Source organism: Lepisosteus platostomus, chromosome 5 (genome assembly GCF_059453375.1).
Source record: "Lepisosteus platostomus isolate fLepPlt1 chromosome 5, fLepPlt1.hap1, whole genome shotgun sequence".
NCBI classification, from domain to species: Eukaryota; Metazoa; Chordata; class Actinopteri; order Semionotiformes; family Lepisosteidae; genus Lepisosteus; species Lepisosteus platostomus.
Genome location: NC_142615.1, coordinates 35,079,899 through 35,098,443, shown reverse-complemented (window position 1 = coordinate 35,098,443; position 18,545 = coordinate 35,079,899). Strand labels below are relative to the sequence as shown.

The window sequence follows — 18,545 nt, the reverse complement described above, 5'->3', positions numbered from 1 at the left end:
CAGAAGAGATTATAAATTCTATCCAGTTAAATGAAATACATAGGCGTTACACCATGTAAGAGTGGGGAATGAGGCGGACAGATTTCACAGACGTCTGCTCTTTATTGTGCATAACTCATAACAGACACAGAACAGCAAAAACCCGCCAAGGCACCCAAGTGCCGCAAAGTGGTAATCCCCAAAACCCAAAGTGCCACAGCATCATAAACCCCAAATGGACGCTGTGTATGACATCCCCCATCCACCCCTTCAGAAGATGAAACAAACACAGTTCTTCCAGACAGTGAAAAGCACTGCTGGAAGTAGGGCTGGCCAGCACAATAAAAGCTATAGAAAATCAGTAATAAACACATTAAGCCAGGCTGGTCTGGACCTGACTCTGGCTGGCCATGGAGAAGGAGCTATGGGTTGCTCCGTCACAGGAACAGACGGCTCCACCGGGACTTTGACCTTTCGCCTGGGAGTCCAGAAGGGGCAGGCTCGGCCTCCACGTCAGAGTGTGTGGGCGCTGTCACTCTGCGGAGGCAGCTGGCGTGCCATCAAAAGAGAGGCAGAAGGTGGAGGGACCCAGCTACTCTGTAACCTGTAAAGGAGAAGACAAAAAGACTGCAGCTTGTGCTCCCAATTGGGCCTTCGGATCCACCTGGACAGCGATCCCAAGCGGCTTCATTCACCCTGTGCGACATGTCATTCCACCTTTCATGTGGCGCTGGTGTTCGGCCACCCTGCTATGGGTGCGTGCCATTTTTGAGAGTCTGGATCACGCGTTCCACACACCCGTTTGCCTTCAGGTTGTAGAAAACAATGCGAATGTGTCAAATGCCTTGATCAGTCAAAAAAGACTCAAACTCTCCAGACACAAACTGCGGCCCATTGTCAGCTGTGATCAGGGGAGCCCAGTCAGCTGTGTGATTTCAGGCCAGTGAGATTAGAGCAAAGCACACAGATATGTGTTAGACAAACAGTGGTGAAGTTACTATAGTACAAATGGTACCTGTGTGCTTTTCCTCTTATTACTGCGGTCTTACTGTAGACTTTTTCTTGGTTCAAGAGGCTGTTATTGCTATTCCTACAGAGAAATATAAAATCCAGTTAACAGTGTAAAAATACATAACATGATCGATTCTGAGTGTTACATTGCTCTGATCTGTCAGTGTGTGACCAATACTGTGTGTTACGCTGCTCTGGGCTTTCAGTGTGCGATTGATATTGTGTGTTACACTGCTCTGATCTGTCAGTATGATTTATGCTTGCTCTCCAGTCAAACAGGCCACATCCTCACAGTACAGTACAGTAAAGCCCAAAGAGATCAGGATAAAATCACAGTGTAATGCAATAAAACCAAGTGATTTCAGGTAAAAACCCAGTCTGTGTAGTAAACCCAGTGAAATTATGACAAAAGCACAGTGCAGTAGAACCTATGAGATCAGAGTAAAAATGCAGTGCAATGAAGTAGAACCTATGAGACAGGGTAAAAACACAGTCCAGTGCAATGAAGCCCAGTGTAATTGGGGTATAAAACAGGTCCAATACAACAAAGTCCAGTGAGATCAGAATTTAAAAGAAGACTGTCGGGCCGAAAGTGTTCTAGCAGTAGAGTCTTTCATAACAATTTCTGTGAACCCTTCTGAGTGATCAGCTCACAATTGATAGTTCTAATTTCCTTAAATGGAACATCTTTCACTTTCACTTCAACTCTGCTGAAAAAGGAGCTGCTGCTTTTGGTGAGTAATACAAATTAAATCTTCTCATCCACACAGACAGGGATCAGGAGAGCCCAGACAGCTGTGGTATTTCAGTACAGCCCAGTGAAATTAGAGCAAATCGTACAGATGTGTTAGACTACCAGAGCTGAAGTTATTATCATCATCCAGGTGGGGCTGCACACTGGTGGCGGAGTGGGATTCCCCATTACTTGTAAAGCACTTTGAGTGGAGTGTCCAGAAAAGCACTATATTAAGTGTAAGCAAATATTATTATTATAGGACGGACTGTGTGGTGTTGAGTTCTGTGTGGCTGTTCCTCTTATTATTACTGTCTTACTATACTTCTTCTTGGTTCAAGAGCCTATTATGGCTTCAGAGAAATTTAAAATCTATTTAACACTGTGAAAATACTGGACCTGTATCTGAAACATAAATACTTAGTAATGTGATCAGTGTTAAATATTGCTGATTTTCAGTGTGTGATCACTGCTGTCTGCTACACTGCTAAGTAAATGTCGGTGTCTGATTGTTTACATTGCTCTCATCTGTCAGTATGTAATTGATACTGTGAGTTACACTGCTGTGGGCTGTCAGTGATTGATACTGTGAGTTACACTGCTCTGATCTGTCAGTGTGTGATCGATACTGTGTGTTACATTGCTCTCATCTGTCAGTATGTAATACTGTGAGTTACACTGCTGTGGGCTGTCAGTGATTGATACTGTGAGTTACACTGCTCTGATCTGTCAGTGTTTGATCGATACTGTGTGTTACATTGCTCTCATCTGTCAGTATGTAATTAATACTGTGAGTTACACTGCTGTGGGCTGTCAGTGATTGATACTGTGAGTTACACTGCTCTGATCTGTCAGTGTGTGTATTTATAAATGCTATCGTACTTGAATTGGTCCTTGTTCTTGTTTTTATCTTTGTCTAAACAGGATTATTGTGACTTGGGACAGTCAATGGGGAATTCTCAGTGCCCATCAGAAAAAAGGTATTATTATGATTTAAACTTAAAATCATAATAATGTGTTTAGAAGACAACTCAGTTCCAGGACAGCTGGTCCTGCCATCCAAGGCCTTTTCTGTCTTTGGCTGTGGATTGGCTGCTGACTGTGTCTCGGTCTCTCTCTTCCCTCTGCTCCAGCATGTCTTCGGCCTGCCTGATGTCCGAGCAGCAGCAGGAGGCAGTAGAGAGCTCTCTGTTTCCTGATCTCGAGCAGGAAGACATAGGAAGCTCCGTGTTGTCTGAGCCTCAGTGCTCCATTTGCTTGGGCAGTTTCTCCAAGCCAGTGATTATCCAGTGTGGCCACGAGTTCTGCCAAGACTGCATCGAGTCCTTCTGGGTCGACCTCGTGGTCACCTGTCCCCAATGCCACAAGGTGTGTGAGCATGCGACCACAGTCAAGAGAGAGGAGGTGAGTTGTAGTATTGTTTTCTGCGAGGGCTGCAGGGTGACACAGAGGCTGCGTCTCTTTTTCCATTAGAAGCTTTCCTGACAGTCAGGCTACGGGGAACATTTTGAAACCCACTTTACATACACTTGCTGGAGAATCCTGGTGTGGCAGGTGCACAGTGTACACTGTGAGATGGGTAGACTTTAGATGCCCTGTGCTCCTGGTGCAACAGCAAGCACTCTGAGCTGGGGGATGTCAGAGAGAGATGCCCATCCAGTGGGCATCAGCACTCTGCTCCACACTTCCACTACCCTCTGTGTAAAGTTAAATGCCTCCTGGTCTCAGTTCTAAATGTTGTCTCCCACCTCCAGGGCTCTGGCAAGCCCATTCAGCTGGTCCATGTCAGTCCTGATGGCTCCCTCCTGTTGAAAGAGAATGTGCTTCGGCAGTGTTTCCTGCGCTCAGATGTAAGGGAGACTCCACTCTGTGTGGTGGCCATTGTCGGGGAGAGGAGGAAGGGCAAGTCTTTCCTCCTCAACTACCTCCTGCGCAAACTGTCTAAAATGGTGAGAGCACCCCACCCCCTCCGCTCTCTGTATAAAGCAGTGTCATACAGCCCTGACATCCCACCCCCACCACTCTCTGTGTAAAGTCCCGTCTTATGACCATGGTTGTGAATGCTCCTTTACCTGTGAACACAGGACATCTGGATGAGTGACGATGAGCCTCTGAGAGGGTTCGAGTGGCAGCCTGGAACTGAGACCATGACGAAGGGTGTGTTCATCTGGAGCCAGCCTCTGTTTCTGGAGACACAGGAGGGCAAGGCAAGGGCTGGGCAAGCTGGGAATTCATCTGTTGTAGGGGGCGCAACTGTATGACTCAGACAGGTGCAGGTTGAACTAAGTCAGAGAGTCTTTCACAGACCCTGCAGGCATCCTGAATAAGCAGGAATGAGAGCTCTACTGACCCTCACCAGCCCCTGTTACCCACTTGTCCACACTCAGGGCATCTGTGTGGCATTCTCTGCTCAGGAATGGGAAGGGTTTGGTGCATCAAATCACCAGAAAAATAAGAGGAGGTCATTCCCATCCAGTCTGATTGGTACAGTAGTTAGTAGGCCATTGAGCCATTGGCTGGGCAGCTTGTTCCACACTCTCACCACCCTTTGTGTAAAGCTCTGTCAGCTCTGTGTTGGTACCGGAAGGGAAGAGGAGACAGATGACCACTGCATCTCTGATCAGAACATTCCGTTTTTGTCCCCTCTGTCCAGTTGGCTGTCTTCCTGGTGGACACTGAGGGATCCGTGGATTTGTTGCGGGAGACGGAGCTGAGCGTGAAGCTGTCTGCCCTGAGCGTCTTTCTCAGCTCAAATATGGTGAGAATTGTGTGGCCCTGTCCCACCTTCCTTGATGACTCTGTACCCCTTGCTGTGCTCTGGAGAGGTGACGTCTCCCCTGTCCTCTCTCCCAGATCTTCAACGTTCATGCTGATGTGAAGAAAACAGACCTGGAATACCTGGAGGTACAGCACCCGGCCACGGTCTTATCCCCTGATGTGCCACACAGCACCTGCACAAGGGAGCTGTGGTGCAGTGGGGGGCTAAAACCGGGAACCTCTCAGTGTCACAGGTCCTTCAACTGGGACTGTGGAGCAATTGCAGTGCTGGGTCTCTCTGACCGGGGTATGAGTTTGCCCCCTGCTGGTGACGTGTGGCATGAGCACAGCACTGCATGACTCGAGGTGCTATTGTGTGTGATGCTCTGTACTGCCTGGTTTTCCTCACAGGGCTATATAAATAGGCCAGTCCTATCTTTCCCCATGTGTGTCTGCCTGTGTATGTGATTGTATTTGTATATTTGTTTTATATGTGTATATTTGTTTTATATGTGTATCCATGTTTATTTTTTATGAGTGCCTGTGTCTCTGTCAGACTGTCTGACAGATTCAAATTCTTCTCAGGATTATTGGCATGAGTGGTAAACTACACTGTTGCCAAAACAGAAACAATTAACTCTGCAATTACAGACAGTTTTAACAGAGAGAACCTACAGTATGACTTTCTCTTTCTCTGTCTCTGACACACAGCTGGCTTGTGTTTACTCTGTTTGCAGCTGCTGTATCTTGTGGCACAAAAGGGTGAAGGAGCCTTTAACCTGAAGCATTTTCAGGTATGAAATTTACTCTTGAGTGCAGTGAACACAAAAAAAGATCAGATCTCTTTTATCACCTGCAGACCAGGGCCTGTTTTAACTGGTTGCGAGGTGGGGAGTAGGGTGTTAATAGTTCAGACAGTTACTGAGGTGCCAGGCCATTCAGAACCTTATAGGTGAGCAAAAGGATTTTGACATCAACAAGAAACCTGACAGGAAGCCAGTGCAAGGACTCCAGGACAGGGGTAATGTGATCACGTGCACCTGGTTAGGAAGTCAAGCTAGGATCACTCCTAAATTCCTCAATTTTGATTGAAATTCCAGCACACTGCTATCCACAGATAGGGCTACTACACTGGCTTTACCTTAATGTTACACAGGTGCAACATGACTTCAGTCTTGTTGTAGTTTAAGTTAAGGAAATTTAGAGTCACCCAGGGTTTTATATTAGAAATGCAGTTAGTGCAGAGACAGCCACTTCAGTGTCAGGCTTAGTATGGATGTAGATTTAAGTATCATCAGCATAGAAATGATAGATCAGACCATGTGATCTTTATAATTGACCACATAGATACAGGCAAATTCTGAATAGTATAGGCCCCAGCATCAGATAAGACCCGAACCATTGGAAGCAGTGTCAGAAACTGCAAACACAGCTCAGTCTCTGCAAACATGAGAAAGGACAGTGTCGAAAGCAGCCATAAACACATTGTTTTCAGCAGTACCAATTTACTAAGGCATGCAGTGTCCAATTGAGAGAAAGCAGATTTGCAGGCATCATAACAGTTGTCATAATATTGGTTTGGCCATTTAATCTATTTCAATCATTCTCATGCACATTATTACTTGAGCTGTACTGTAGGACAGCAAGTGAGGCTCTTCAATATATAGAAATCGTTAGGATTTCATGACTTTGTGAGGTGAGCTGATATGAGATCTTTCTCAATCTCTGATAAAGGGGTTTGATTTCCTGGTGCGGGACTGGACACAAACTCGGGAATTTGGACAGTCTGGAGGATTCCGACATCTGGAGAGAATCATCCAGGTAGGAGAAATACTATGGACCTTATATACAGATGCAGCCATTCAAATTGTGCGGTACAGACACGTACCGCAGGTAATTGGCTGCGGTATCGCGTATCATGACGCGGTACGTAATCGGTTGACCGACAGGGGCACTCGTGGTCCGTTGGTCTGTCGTAGAAAGACTTACTGTAAACGTCTTTACTGTGCCCGTTGTAGATATTGAATTTTACCACTGAAGGGAAATCTTAGTAGCTGAGCATAAAAAGAATAGGAGCATACTGCAACGCGTGTGAAGCCCATAAACGATATTAATTTTGGAAAATTAACATACAGTATATAGCTGGTCTTGGTACTTTAAAGAAAAAAATACACACCAGTATTCCATTTCTCCCTAAACATTTTAAGCTTCGAAGTCTTTAACTAACGTGATACCGGAGTCAACAAGCATACTTTTAGAATTTGATTAAAAGGGAATATAATATGGAATCGCGTATCTCAAGAATTGACTTTTATATTTCAAAATATCACAACATGATCGATTCTAAGTCATTTTTGATAACAATGAATAGTCACTTTCTTCCTTTCTGACAGCGGTTCCTGCTTCTATTGTGTGTGTGTGTGCAACAGAGTGAATTTATATAGAGAAATGGAGGCTGGACAGTATGCGTTACAATATAAACATTTATATTGATTTAAATCGTGTTCTGATTTAAATCGCAAACGCGTGTTTAATTATGTGTTTTTTAATCATAATCAGGCTAATGCATTTCTACATTTTCTGTATTTTCTGTACTTTTACAAAGACGGTCAATGAAAAAAAGAATGTTGACCAGGGCAATACTTTGAGTTTACACTTACAGCTTGTCCAAGGTCATTCATTACTAATACTATTAGTAATATCTTCGTTAAAGACAAATGGCCACAGCTCAAACATGAGAGGTTGAGCGTTATTAGCTCCACCTTGCGGAAATTCCGAATACTATTATTTTGCTTGTCGTATTATAGGAGAATTTACGGTAACTAGCGGTATTTACCGGTAGCTTGCGGTAGACTGCGTACAGCATACCGGAAAATAATGCGGTATCGCCCGCGCATTTTGAATGGCTGCATCTGTATATATAACCCTGACCCGTGCTGAGAAAGGCAGAGAGATACTGATACTCTAGACCGGTCAGGAGCTACAACACTGCCTCATACAGACAACTACAGGCCACAGACTAAAGAGAAGCAGTTCCTTCCATCTGTCAGTGTGGGACACTCCTTTTGGATTAAAAAAGACTCTGTTCCTCCAGCTTGGCAGTGTGGGACACACCCTACAGACTAAAGAGACTCAGTTCCTTCAGACTGTCATTTTGGGACTCAAGACTAAAGAAACCCCCTCCAGAGCCTGTTCCTTCAGGCTCAGAGCTGCATTATTTTAGACACAGAGGGATGGGATCCTACCCCTTTCCTGTCGACATGTCTGTCTGTGCTTTCAGCGCTTGGAGGAGTCAGGGACAAACAAACAGGTTCTGAGGATCCTCAGGGAGAAGAGTCCATGCTGCCACTTCATGCCCTTTCCTGGGGACCGACTGCTTTGGAGTCAACAGGGAACCATGCAAGGTAAAAACCGGACAGCTCCACTCCCAGAGCAGCTGCCCTAATCTTGTAGACAGGTGTTCTGGTCAACCACAGGGAGGTACTGTTGAGTAGCAAACCAGCTACAGGTAGCTCCGGGTGGTAAAGTTCTGCAATGCTGTGAGTTTGTTAATGGCCTGGAAGCATGTGTGGTACAATGCAGGGAGTGTTTGGTGTGGAGGGTGGAAACTCGGATTAAGGAAGACACGTTGCCATGGAAACCACACCAGACTTGAATAGGTGAATGAACTGCAGCTGTAGAAGTGGTTTAAAAGGGGGGGAACATCCAGCAAGAACATAGTGTGGCTGTGGCTGCAGTAGTGAAAGGACAAATGTGGAGGCTCTGCTGTGGGAGAGCCGGGCTGAAGCTTGACAGTAGCGGCTGTGAGCTGCTGTGAGCCGCTACTAGTCGGGACGATGTTAGAAGAGTGTGCCGCCATGTCTAGTATGAGTGAATAAAGAATGATTCGCTGATGAATTAACCTTGTGAGGGGGTGGAGACGAATGACAATTCCAGCGGGGATTATGAGAGGAATAGCCTGCGGGGAAAAGAGTGAAAACGTCAGTCTGTGAGGAGACTGACAGAAGAAACTGAGCTTTATGAGATCATAGAAAGATTTAAAGGGACAGCATCCTGCTAGTGTGTGAGAGAAGGGCTGTCGTGTCCACTGTATGTGTGAGTTGTGAGTTAGTGTGTGTGGATCAGAGAGGGTTGTGTGGTAGAGGGACCCTCCCCCTGGCAATACATTGTTATCGGGGAAGCGAGTGGGGTCTATCTAGTTGCACCCTCTTGGAGATAGTGCGGTGGTGGCTGGGCACAATGAAGTGAGCTGGCAGCTACGTAGGTGTAACACAGTGGTGCGCTGGCAGCTGTGAGTTCATTACCTAAAGGTGTGAGAGTGAGAAACCAGAGAGGTTGTGAGTGTGTGTTAGAGAGGGACAGTGTGTTGGGTCTCGGCACAGTGTGTAGTGCCGAATAGACTCTGTGATGTAGGTAGTGTGAGCTTGTGTGAGCCACCAGGTTGTAACTCAACCTGGTGGCGTCAGGGGAGGACATCATGGCTGGAGGTGGACCTGGGAATCTGAGGCACCTGTTGAGTCTGAAACAGTGACCTAATGGAGTAGAAGCATGAGGCTCTGTGTTGGGGTCTGGAAGCAGGAGGTTCCTAGCAGTGAGGAGAAACGGATGAACTGGAGACTCTGAAGTCAAAGGGCCCAGATGTAATGGATTATGGATTTATGTGTTACGAGTTCGGTAATAGGGACCGAACTAGTGAGTGAACCCACTTGCAGGAGCGAACAAAGCCAAGTCGTAAACCGAAAGTAAACCGTAATCGTAGGAACGAGCCGAGAGTCCAGGGGGAGCAAGATATCTGAAAGGGAACGTGTACCGAAGCCGAAGTGTGATCCGAAGTTGTAGTCCTTAGAGCAATCCGAGAATCCAGAGGTAGCCAGTTATCCAAGACAGAGCGAAAGTACCAATCCAAGCCGAGATCCGAAAAGCCGAAGTACAAAGGGAAAAACCGTAAGCCGAAATCCAAGACAAACACAGAGTAGAAGAAGCGCAACCAGGAAGCTCGATAGGGAAAACCAATACTGAGCAACGAGGTAGGGAAGGACAGGTGTTTAAGTAGGATGAGACGGGGGTGTGGTGGTGAATGGGAAAACTGATAGGTGAACTGATGGATAGGGGCTACACCTACTTCTGCCTCTTCCGTTGCCGAGAGGCACGGATCGTAACATTATGTATCCTGCTACCTCAATGATGTGGTTAGTGTGATTGCCACCCTCAGTGGAAAGTGTGTGTATGATAAAGAAAAGAAACCCCAAAGAGCTTATAAAGGAGTGTGACATCTGGTTGGTGGTTTAGTGTTCATTTTGAGGAAATCCACTGGGTTGCATGTGTCAGAGTTTGTGAGGATTGTGAATAGCAAAAATTAATAGTCTAGTCTAAATTCAAGACTAGCTTCTATTACTCATTTGTTTTCTCGTGTTTTTCTAAGAAATGAATGAACAGTTTCAGCACTGCTTGAAAGAGTACATCAACCACATTGTCCAGGTCCTGCAGACAATACAGTCAACTGTGACAGGAAAGACACTGGCAGAGATATTCAAGGTAAGACATTATTCATTGAACCAATCAACAGCCATCAATACACCACTAGGGTAAAACACATCAAAGATCATGTTAAAAAGTTAAAAACCAGTACAGTGCAGTAAAGCCCTATATACTACAAGCCATACAGTGGATACAGTGTGATATGAACTGTTAGTTGTTCTGATGTGTTGTCTGTCAATTATTGAGAATGAATTCAGAAACCTTATTCATTAATTACAAAATGTACAATAAATTTCTCTTGGTGCAGGTATTGACATAAATTCCAATAACATAAAAGTAATATCTGTATATATATATTTAATGGCACATGCTACTGATATTTTCTGTAAATAAACACAGTATTAATTTTACATTTTATTACTTAACTGTGTGTATCGTTAAATTGTACATATCACTTTTTATCTGTAGATTTTGTTTTTGCACTACAAATGAAGATGTACAGCTGATCACAGAGGAGGGATGAGAGAAGTGTCCTTGTTTATAAGAGTTATGGCCTGGGGGAAGAAGCTGTGTAGGTGTCAGTCCCAATTTGACAGAACTGGGGCTAACTAACACCTGCATAGCCTGTGATGGAAACTGTGAAGCTGTGACCCCACACTATACAACGAAACCACACTGAACTTGTTCTTGTCTTCACAGGAAGTGGCACAAGTGATTCTCACAAGCACATACAGAATTTCCTCTCCTGCAGAGGTGTGTCCCTCTCTTCCCTGCTGACTCAGAAAACCTTTTCAACTGTTCTCTGTTCCTGTTTTCAGTTCCTTCAGAATAAAGAGACTCAGTTCGTTCAGCCTGTCAGGATAGAACATTCCTTGAAATGTGTGTTTCATTCCAGAACATCTCTATCAATGTCAGTTAAATCGGTAACTCCTTTGCTTCCTCCTCCAGCTAATCCATGCCCTCAACAAGCTCACTCTCCGGCATGTGAAGCAGGAGTTCACCATCTTTCTGAATGAGCAGGTAACAGTGTGTGAAAGTGTGTGACAATGTTAGTATAAAGGTGTCAGAGAGTGTGTGTGTGCTTGAACTCCTGGGCTTGTTGACCTTGCTCCCCCTTTCTTCAGAGAATGATCATCCACAACACCACACAGGGGATGAGGAGGACTGTGGAGCTGAAAGAGGCTGAGCTGAAGGCCCGTGTGCAGGGTGAAGTCAGTCAGCAGGATTTCCAGAAACTCTTGGAGATCCTGGGCTCTGAGCGTGAGACATTCCTGAAAGAATATACTCTCCTCATCATCATGAGGGAGAAGCAGGAATTCACCAACTTTCTGAATGAGCAGGTGAGTGTGTGTGTGAGAGTGTGTGTGTGTGTGTGTGTGTGTGTGTGTGTGTGTGTGTGTGTGTGTGTGTGTGTGTGTGTGTGTGTGTGTGTGTGTGTGTGTGTGTGTGTGTGCATATAAGAAACTGGAGGGGGGAAGGGGAGAAACAAGGAGGGTGTGGAAGACTGAGTGACATGGGTCTAGACAGTGACGATGCACAGGAAAGGTTTTCTGTTTGCACCTAAGACCGAAGTCTTTCTGCAACTAAAGCCTGTATTCAACTAGAGACAAATGGCATCTTCCTGTCCTGTTTTGTTTATGCTTGAAACACTTCTGACACTGTCTTTTCCCTGTATATTTATTTAATATGTTAAAGTCTAGCCTACTTTTAATGTATAATAAGGAAAGTGTAACTTCAGTTAACTGAGCATATCTTACTGAGTGCTAGGAGAAACCCATTCTCTGTGATATGCTCCCCTTCAGAATATTGAATTAAAGATCTCTGTTTGACAATCTTCTGACAAGCTTGTCTGGAAAGCTGAGTGAAGACTGAGTTTTTTTCTTTGAGGGTTTGTGAATGAGAAACAAGGAAGGTTTGTGTGTGAGAGTGAGAAACATGGAGGGTCTGTGAGTGATGAAGAAGAAGGGTATGAGAGTGAGAAACGAGGAAACAAGGAGGGTGTGAGAGTGTGTGTGAGAAACAAGGAGGGCATGAGAGTGTGTGAGAGAAACAAGGAGGGTGTGAGACTATGTGAGAGAAACAAGGAGAGCGTGTGAGTGTGTGAAACAAGGAGGGTTGAGAGGCTGTGTGTGAGAAAAACAAGGAGGGTGTGGGACTGATGAAGAAGGGTGTGAGAGTGATGAAGAAGGGTGTGAGTATGAAACAAGAAGTGTGTGTGTGTTCTACTTCTGTTTTCTTTTTTTGAAGTTTATTATTCGGAGACTAAATACTACAATGAAGGGCAAATACATATAGACTCTGCAAAATATTACAAAACAACATCAAATGTATTAACTAAACTGCAAAGACAGTCAGCACATTATAAATGTTACATTAGGGGTCACAGAAAATAATAAGGTTCCACGCAACAACATTTGTGTAAACTAGTTTTCCAAGAGCATTTTTAGATTGCAGGCAGAAGACAGGGTACTCCCAGCATGGGAAGCCAGTTTATCTACCAGCATGTCTTTGGACTTTGGGAGGAAACAGGAGCACCTAGAGAAAACCCACATGAACACAGGAGAACATGCAAACTCCACCCAGATAGAGCCCCAGGACCAGAACTGAAATGAAGGCACCAGCGGCGCGAGACGGCGATACTAACCATGGGTCCCCTCATCTTTTTCAAGATTTGATGTTTTCACACTCCTGCTTTCAAGCTGTTGTGCAGCAATGTCCTCTCTGTGTTTCTCTTTCCCCTAATGTTAAAGTCTTGTGACTGCTAGAGGTTTTTCAAGAACCTACTGGTTCTGACGTACAGCATGCAGCAACAGAATTATCAGTTATGATCAGTAAGAATTTCTTTATTTTCCATTATTGTTACTACAAAGCAATCCTACTTCTTGTCTGTCACAATATCAGGGAGCAGGGTGTCACAGGGAGGGCAGGAGGGGTGCCCAAGTTAGTTATTTTAAAACAGAACAATGGCTCGGCCACAATAGCACTTAGGTGCAAAAGTGATGATTTATTAGGACAGTGCTCCCCACAAACCAACAAACAATTATATATAGTGGAAAAGTAAAGAAATGAAACAAATATACACAAAAAATAATAAGCCCTTCCTCTGATAATTACAAACAAGGAGTCCCAACACACTTAGCCCCTATCAGCTCTCTCACACAGCTAAGTACAAATAAACAGAAAATATAACGTTAGCCCTTCAGAGTTTGTGTTTGTGTCTGATTTACTACAGATAACAGGAAACCGATTTCAAAATAAATTCTGGTAATGTTTTGCATGTATGAAATGGGAAACTGCCAGCCAAGCCACAAGGGTGCACCCTCAATAGCTAGCTAACTGACAGGAAAGTGGATGCAATACAGGTGTAACTTGTGGGATAATGTGTGTTGTGTACTGTACCGTCCGTGGACGGTGAAAGAGATCCCTCTGTCACACAGGGTTTTAAAAGAACCTAAGATTTGAAAAGGTTCTGCTTGAAGTCAGATCTTACTGTCTCTGCGCTCTATGTGTCCTAGATACTGAGACAACCTGACCTCCAGAAAACCATTTACTCCTCTGAAAGCTCCAGTAGAGTTTATGGCTCGCTCCCAAACCTCAAGAAAGAAACATTACCCAAAAATGTTCTCAGACATCCCTACAAAGGTTCACCTTGCAGACAATATTGCGAGGAACTGAGGATCCTTTGATATGTTAAAGTCTTGCAAGGAGGGTGTGTGTGTTAGGGTGAGAAACATCGAGGGTGTGAGAGTGAGAAACAAGGAGGGTGTGAGAGTAATAAAGAAGGGTGTGAGTTTGAAACAAGGAGGGTGTGTTCGTGTGAGAAACAAGGAGTGTGTATGAGAAATGAGGAGGGTGTGAGTGTGTGAAACAAGGAGGATGTATTAGTGTGTGAAACAAGGAAGGTGTGAGAGTATGAGAAACAAGAAGCATGTGAGAGTTAGAAACACGGAGGCTGTGAGAGTGTGAGAAACAAGGAGGGTATGAGAGAGTGTTTGTAAGTCACATTGTCTGTGTATTTTACTGGATGCCACTGGGATGTCTTCTGCTTGTTTCTGGGGTATTTTGGGGTTGGCTCCTTTTTGTTTCTGGGAGCCCTGTGCAATTCAGAGGGCGTAGTGTGATGCCCTCTGCTCTAAAGTGAACCTGTGCTCTGTTTCCTCAGAGAAGTATCATGCCCGTCCCCACACAGGGGATGAGGAGGACTGTAGAACAGAAGGAGGTAGAGCTGCTGTCCCATGTGCAGGGTGAAGTCAGTCAGCAGGACTTCCAGGAGCTCTCACAGTTCCTTGGCTCTGAGCGAGAGAAGTTCCTGAAGGAGTTAATTCTCCTGCAGGCGCAGCAGGAATTTGATGGCTTTCTGCATAAGCAGGTAAATATATGATTGTGTGGGAATATTTTGAGTTTATAGATGTGTGTGGGAGTTTAATTGGGGTACCTCTTGCTTCATTCTGGGCTGTCCTGATGGACACTCCTTGTTTCTTTGTGTACATTTGCATTCTGTTTTTGTCCGGGGTGTTCTGGCATAGGCTCTTGTGTCCAGGGTGTTCTGGAGCAGTCTTCTGCTTGTTTCTGGGGTGTACTGGAATGTTCAAAAGATATATGGAGCTATCCTTTACTCTGAAGTGTACTTACCCCTCAATGTTCTGTAGAGCAATAACATGCTGAAACGTCCAAAGAAGATGAGGGAGATGTTGGAGGTAAAGAAGACAGAACTGCTGGACTATGTAAAGGACAAAGTCAGCCAGTGGGAGTTTGAGGAGTTTTGCGAGTACACAGCCACTAAGAGTGAGAAGTTCCTGCAGATCTATCAGATCAAGTTTGGCCTGACTGTGGGCTGTGTGGTGACCATACCTGTGCTGACCGTGGCTGGGGGTGTGGCTGGAGGCGTGGCTGGGGCCTTCTTGGTCGGGGGCGCTATAACTGTGCAGGCTGGGATCGCCACAGGAACTATAGTCGGCACTACGGCCAGTGTATGGGTGGGTAGAGCAGCGTCAGCCGTCTATGAGCGGATCAAGAGGAACAGGCCATAACAGTGATACCTATCCTCTCAAACACTGAGCCACGGCTGGTGAGAGAGGCACTGCACTCTTTATCTTCAGGTGTCCTGTCTTGACTATGGCCACAGCTACAGGGTGCACCAGTGCAGACAAGGGAACCACTGTGCGCTGTGCAGATGGGTGAACGCCAGGGGGTGCTACAGCATCTGGCAGAGTTTTCAGTAATGAAGAAATATCCACCAGTAGCCATTCCTGGTGCTGACTCTCTGTCCACAGTGTCCACAGAGCCCAACATTCCCCTACAGAGTGTGGATTCACACCCTGCACATTGGCCTTCCTGCATGGGGGGGTGGGTAGGAATCCTCTGGATTTCTCTCCTGCATTCAAGAGCCAAGTCTGCTTCGCCTCTTACAGAGACTCAAAACCAGAAAAAGCCCTTAAACATTTTTCTTACTCAATGGTGCAGAGTAACTCCTCAGGTCTACAGTCTTAATTAGTGGAGGTCTACAGCTAATAGGAACTATGAGCCTGCCTGACTGTTCTTTGAACTCTAGTGCAGACAGGACTCCTTGTGTACTTTGTGTCAAGCTGATTGTGACTTTCAGAGATTTAAAGTGATATTACATATCCCGGTCGTCTGTGTTATTTCAATCTGATTCTGTGTCAAAAAATTAATTTCCCATCAAGTTTGAAATATCTCTGTTGTGTATCTTAATAAAGAGCCGTTCTTATATTATTTTAACTATTTTATTAACTACACAGATCACGCCCTTACACCATATATTCCCGCCTTCTACTCTCTCGTTCTGTTGTCTCGCAATGTCTACTCACTAAACTACATCCCTTCCTTTGTTATTTTTAAAGTCCATAACTTTACCATACAATTGTAACAATTCTATATCAACAAACAGTAAACGGTTATTAACTATTACAACAAAATGTATGTAAAACCTTCCATTTCTATTCAACACCTACAACTTTATTTTTCAACTATTTCTATGCGTTCCAACTCAATTTTTAGTTCAATTTCTACTTAAGTCATTTCTAAATATCACCTCATTTCTAGCAGTCTAAGCAACATCTACTGTACATAGATAACACAAACAAAAAAGGGCAATTTAACATTTGGAGAGCTGTGCAAGTCTTATATTTTTAAATGTCTCTGAAATGAGCCGGTTTCCTGATAACCCTGCCACTTCTGGTTGTTACTTCACTTCTGGGCAAAGTTACTGGCTCTCCTATGGATGTACTCTCCACTGTCTGGGAACTCGGCACTTCCTGCACATCAGAAAGTCCAGTATTCTCAGCATTTTCTGTTTCTGCAGATTCAAAATCATGGTCCAATGGAGGAGCGTGTCGAAGATGTTTTACATTTCTCATTATTTTTTAGCCATCTTCCACATTCACTAACTCAAAAGACTTACAAGAGCTGTTTCTCAATAACACATAGCGAGTGTCTTTGAACTTGGCATCCAATTTACCATTGTCTAGTCCAGCTACAAACCCTACATCACCGACCTTGAAGTTGTGATCCCTTTGATCGATGTGTCTCGTCTGCATATAATTTCATTTTGTGTGCGTACTCCTCATGATGTCTATGGAAATCTTTTGTCTTTTGAATGTCCCTTGGCTCTTCTTCTTTCTTTTCCACGTTTGGTAGTTTAGTCCGGATATCACGTCCAAAGATACGATTAGCTGGGGTTTCTCCAGATGCCCTGTGAGGTGTTGATGAATAAGCCAGCAAAATCTTAGGGAGTTCCTCTCTCCATTTTTTTCCTTCTGTCGCAGCTGCTCTCAAGGCCTTTTTCAGGTATCTGTGATAATGGCAAAATTTAAATCTTTAAATTTTGCCATTACTGCTCGGATAGTAAGGTGATGCACGGATGTGTTTAATTCCACAGTTAGTCAGAAATTATTCAAACAACTGTCCTATGAATTGCCTGCCATTATCTGTTACTACCTCTATTGGATAACCAAATCATGCAAAGATGTTCATCAGCTCTCTAATAACTGTGGCTGAAGATATGTCTGATACAACTACCACCTCAGGGTAAGAGGTATAATAGTCTGTGAGAATCAATATGTATTCATTCTGAATGGGACCTACCAGATCAATGCCCAATTTTGTCCAAGGCCTTGGTGGTAATTCAAGTGGTTGGAGAGGTTGATCCTCCTACAATGGCTTATTCAACACACAAGTGGAACAATTCCTGACTAGTCCTTCAACATCACTGTCCATGTTGGGCCAGTAAAATTTCCTTCTCAGGTACTGTTTTGTACGAACCACACCCTGATGTGTCTCATGTGCTATTTTCAATGCTTGTCTGATTTTTGTTTTCTGTAACACAATCCTCTGTCCTCTTAAAAGCAGTCCATCATATGTAGATAACTCCAACCTACACCAGTGGTATGGCTGAAGTTCTTCTGGAATTGGATTAGGCCATTGTCCTTTTTCCAATATGGACATCAACAATTTCAATGTGTCATCTTCGTTTGTGGCTTGCTTAAGTTCCTCAAATGTCAGTGCATGCAGTTCATAAGTGCTGATTGAAAGCACTCTATCAACATAGGTGTCTACATAACCAGTGTCTTCTGTGTCTGGTAAAGGAAGACGTGACAATGAGTCTGCGACACTGGTTTTCCCTACTATGTGTTCAATTTTGTAATCATATGGCCGTAATCTCAATCCAAGTCTTTGTATCCTGGGTGGTAACAATGTTGCCTTTTTGGGATTGAACATGTAAATGAGGGGTTTATGATCTGTTTGAAGTGTGAACTTGCCTCCCCATAAATATGTCCTAAAATGTTCCACTGCCCAAACACAACCCAAGGCTTCATGCTCTATTTGCGAGTAATGCCTTTCTGTTGGGGTAAGTGAGCGACTTGCATATGCCACTGGCTTCTTCTGGTCTTTGTAGCAATACTGCTCCAAGTCCTACAGGACTCGCGTCACTGATCACTACTGTTGGCGCATCTAGTTTGAAGTATGCCAGACACGGTTCAGTTACAAGTGCTCTTTTCAACTCGGCAAAGGCTTTCTCAGTTTCCGATCTCCATTCCCACTTCTGTCCTTTCCTCGTTAGTTTTCTAAGGGGTTCTGATATATCTGCATAATTAGGAATTAATTTAATCAAAAATCCACAAGTGCCTAAGAACAAGTGCAGAAGCGCAACATTCTCAGGTCTCGGTGCACTGCAAACAGCTGCCACCTTTTTCGGGTCTGGTTTTATTCCTTCTGCAGTGACCAAATGTCCCAGTATCTCGATCTCTTTCAGGCCAAATATACACTTATCTTTATTTAAAGTTAAGCCTCTGTCTTGGAATCTTTGGAATACTTGCCTGAGCCTCTGTTCTAGTTGTTCTTCATTTTCCGCATTTACTACAACATCATACATATACCATAAAACACCTGGCATTTCACACAACATCGAGTCCATAGCCTTCTGATAGGCCTCTGGGGCACTAGACAAGCCAAAAGCAACTACTCTGAAATGGTAACAACCCCTGTGTGTGGTGAAGGTAGTAAGGTGTCTTGATCCCAGGGCCAACTTAACTTGCCAGAATCCTTTTCGAACATCTAACTTTGCAAA

The 18,545-nt window shown here is 44.3% G+C and overlaps 1 protein-coding gene across 1 annotated transcript; it reads left to right on the top strand.

Moving 5' to 3' along the window:
- The first annotated feature begins 1,697 nt into the window (after positions 1-1,697).
- On the top strand, positions 1,698-15,669 carry LOC148665834 (RING finger protein 112-like). Its single transcript, XM_088631691.1, has 16 exons — positions 1,698-1,724; positions 2,648-2,703; positions 2,857-3,127; positions 3,478-3,672; positions 3,808-3,930; positions 4,377-4,481; positions 4,577-4,627; positions 5,218-5,274; positions 6,215-6,301; positions 7,761-7,884; positions 9,903-10,015; positions 10,658-10,711; positions 10,907-10,978; positions 11,083-11,298; positions 14,121-14,327; positions 14,608-15,669. The coding sequence occupies exons 2-16, from the start codon at positions 2,672-2,674 to the stop codon at positions 14,986-14,988; spliced, it is 2,088 nt and encodes a 695-aa protein (XP_088487817.1). The 5' UTR covers positions 1,698-1,724; positions 2,648-2,671; the 3' UTR covers positions 14,989-15,669.
- The last annotated feature ends 2,876 nt before the right edge of the window (positions 15,670-18,545 follow it).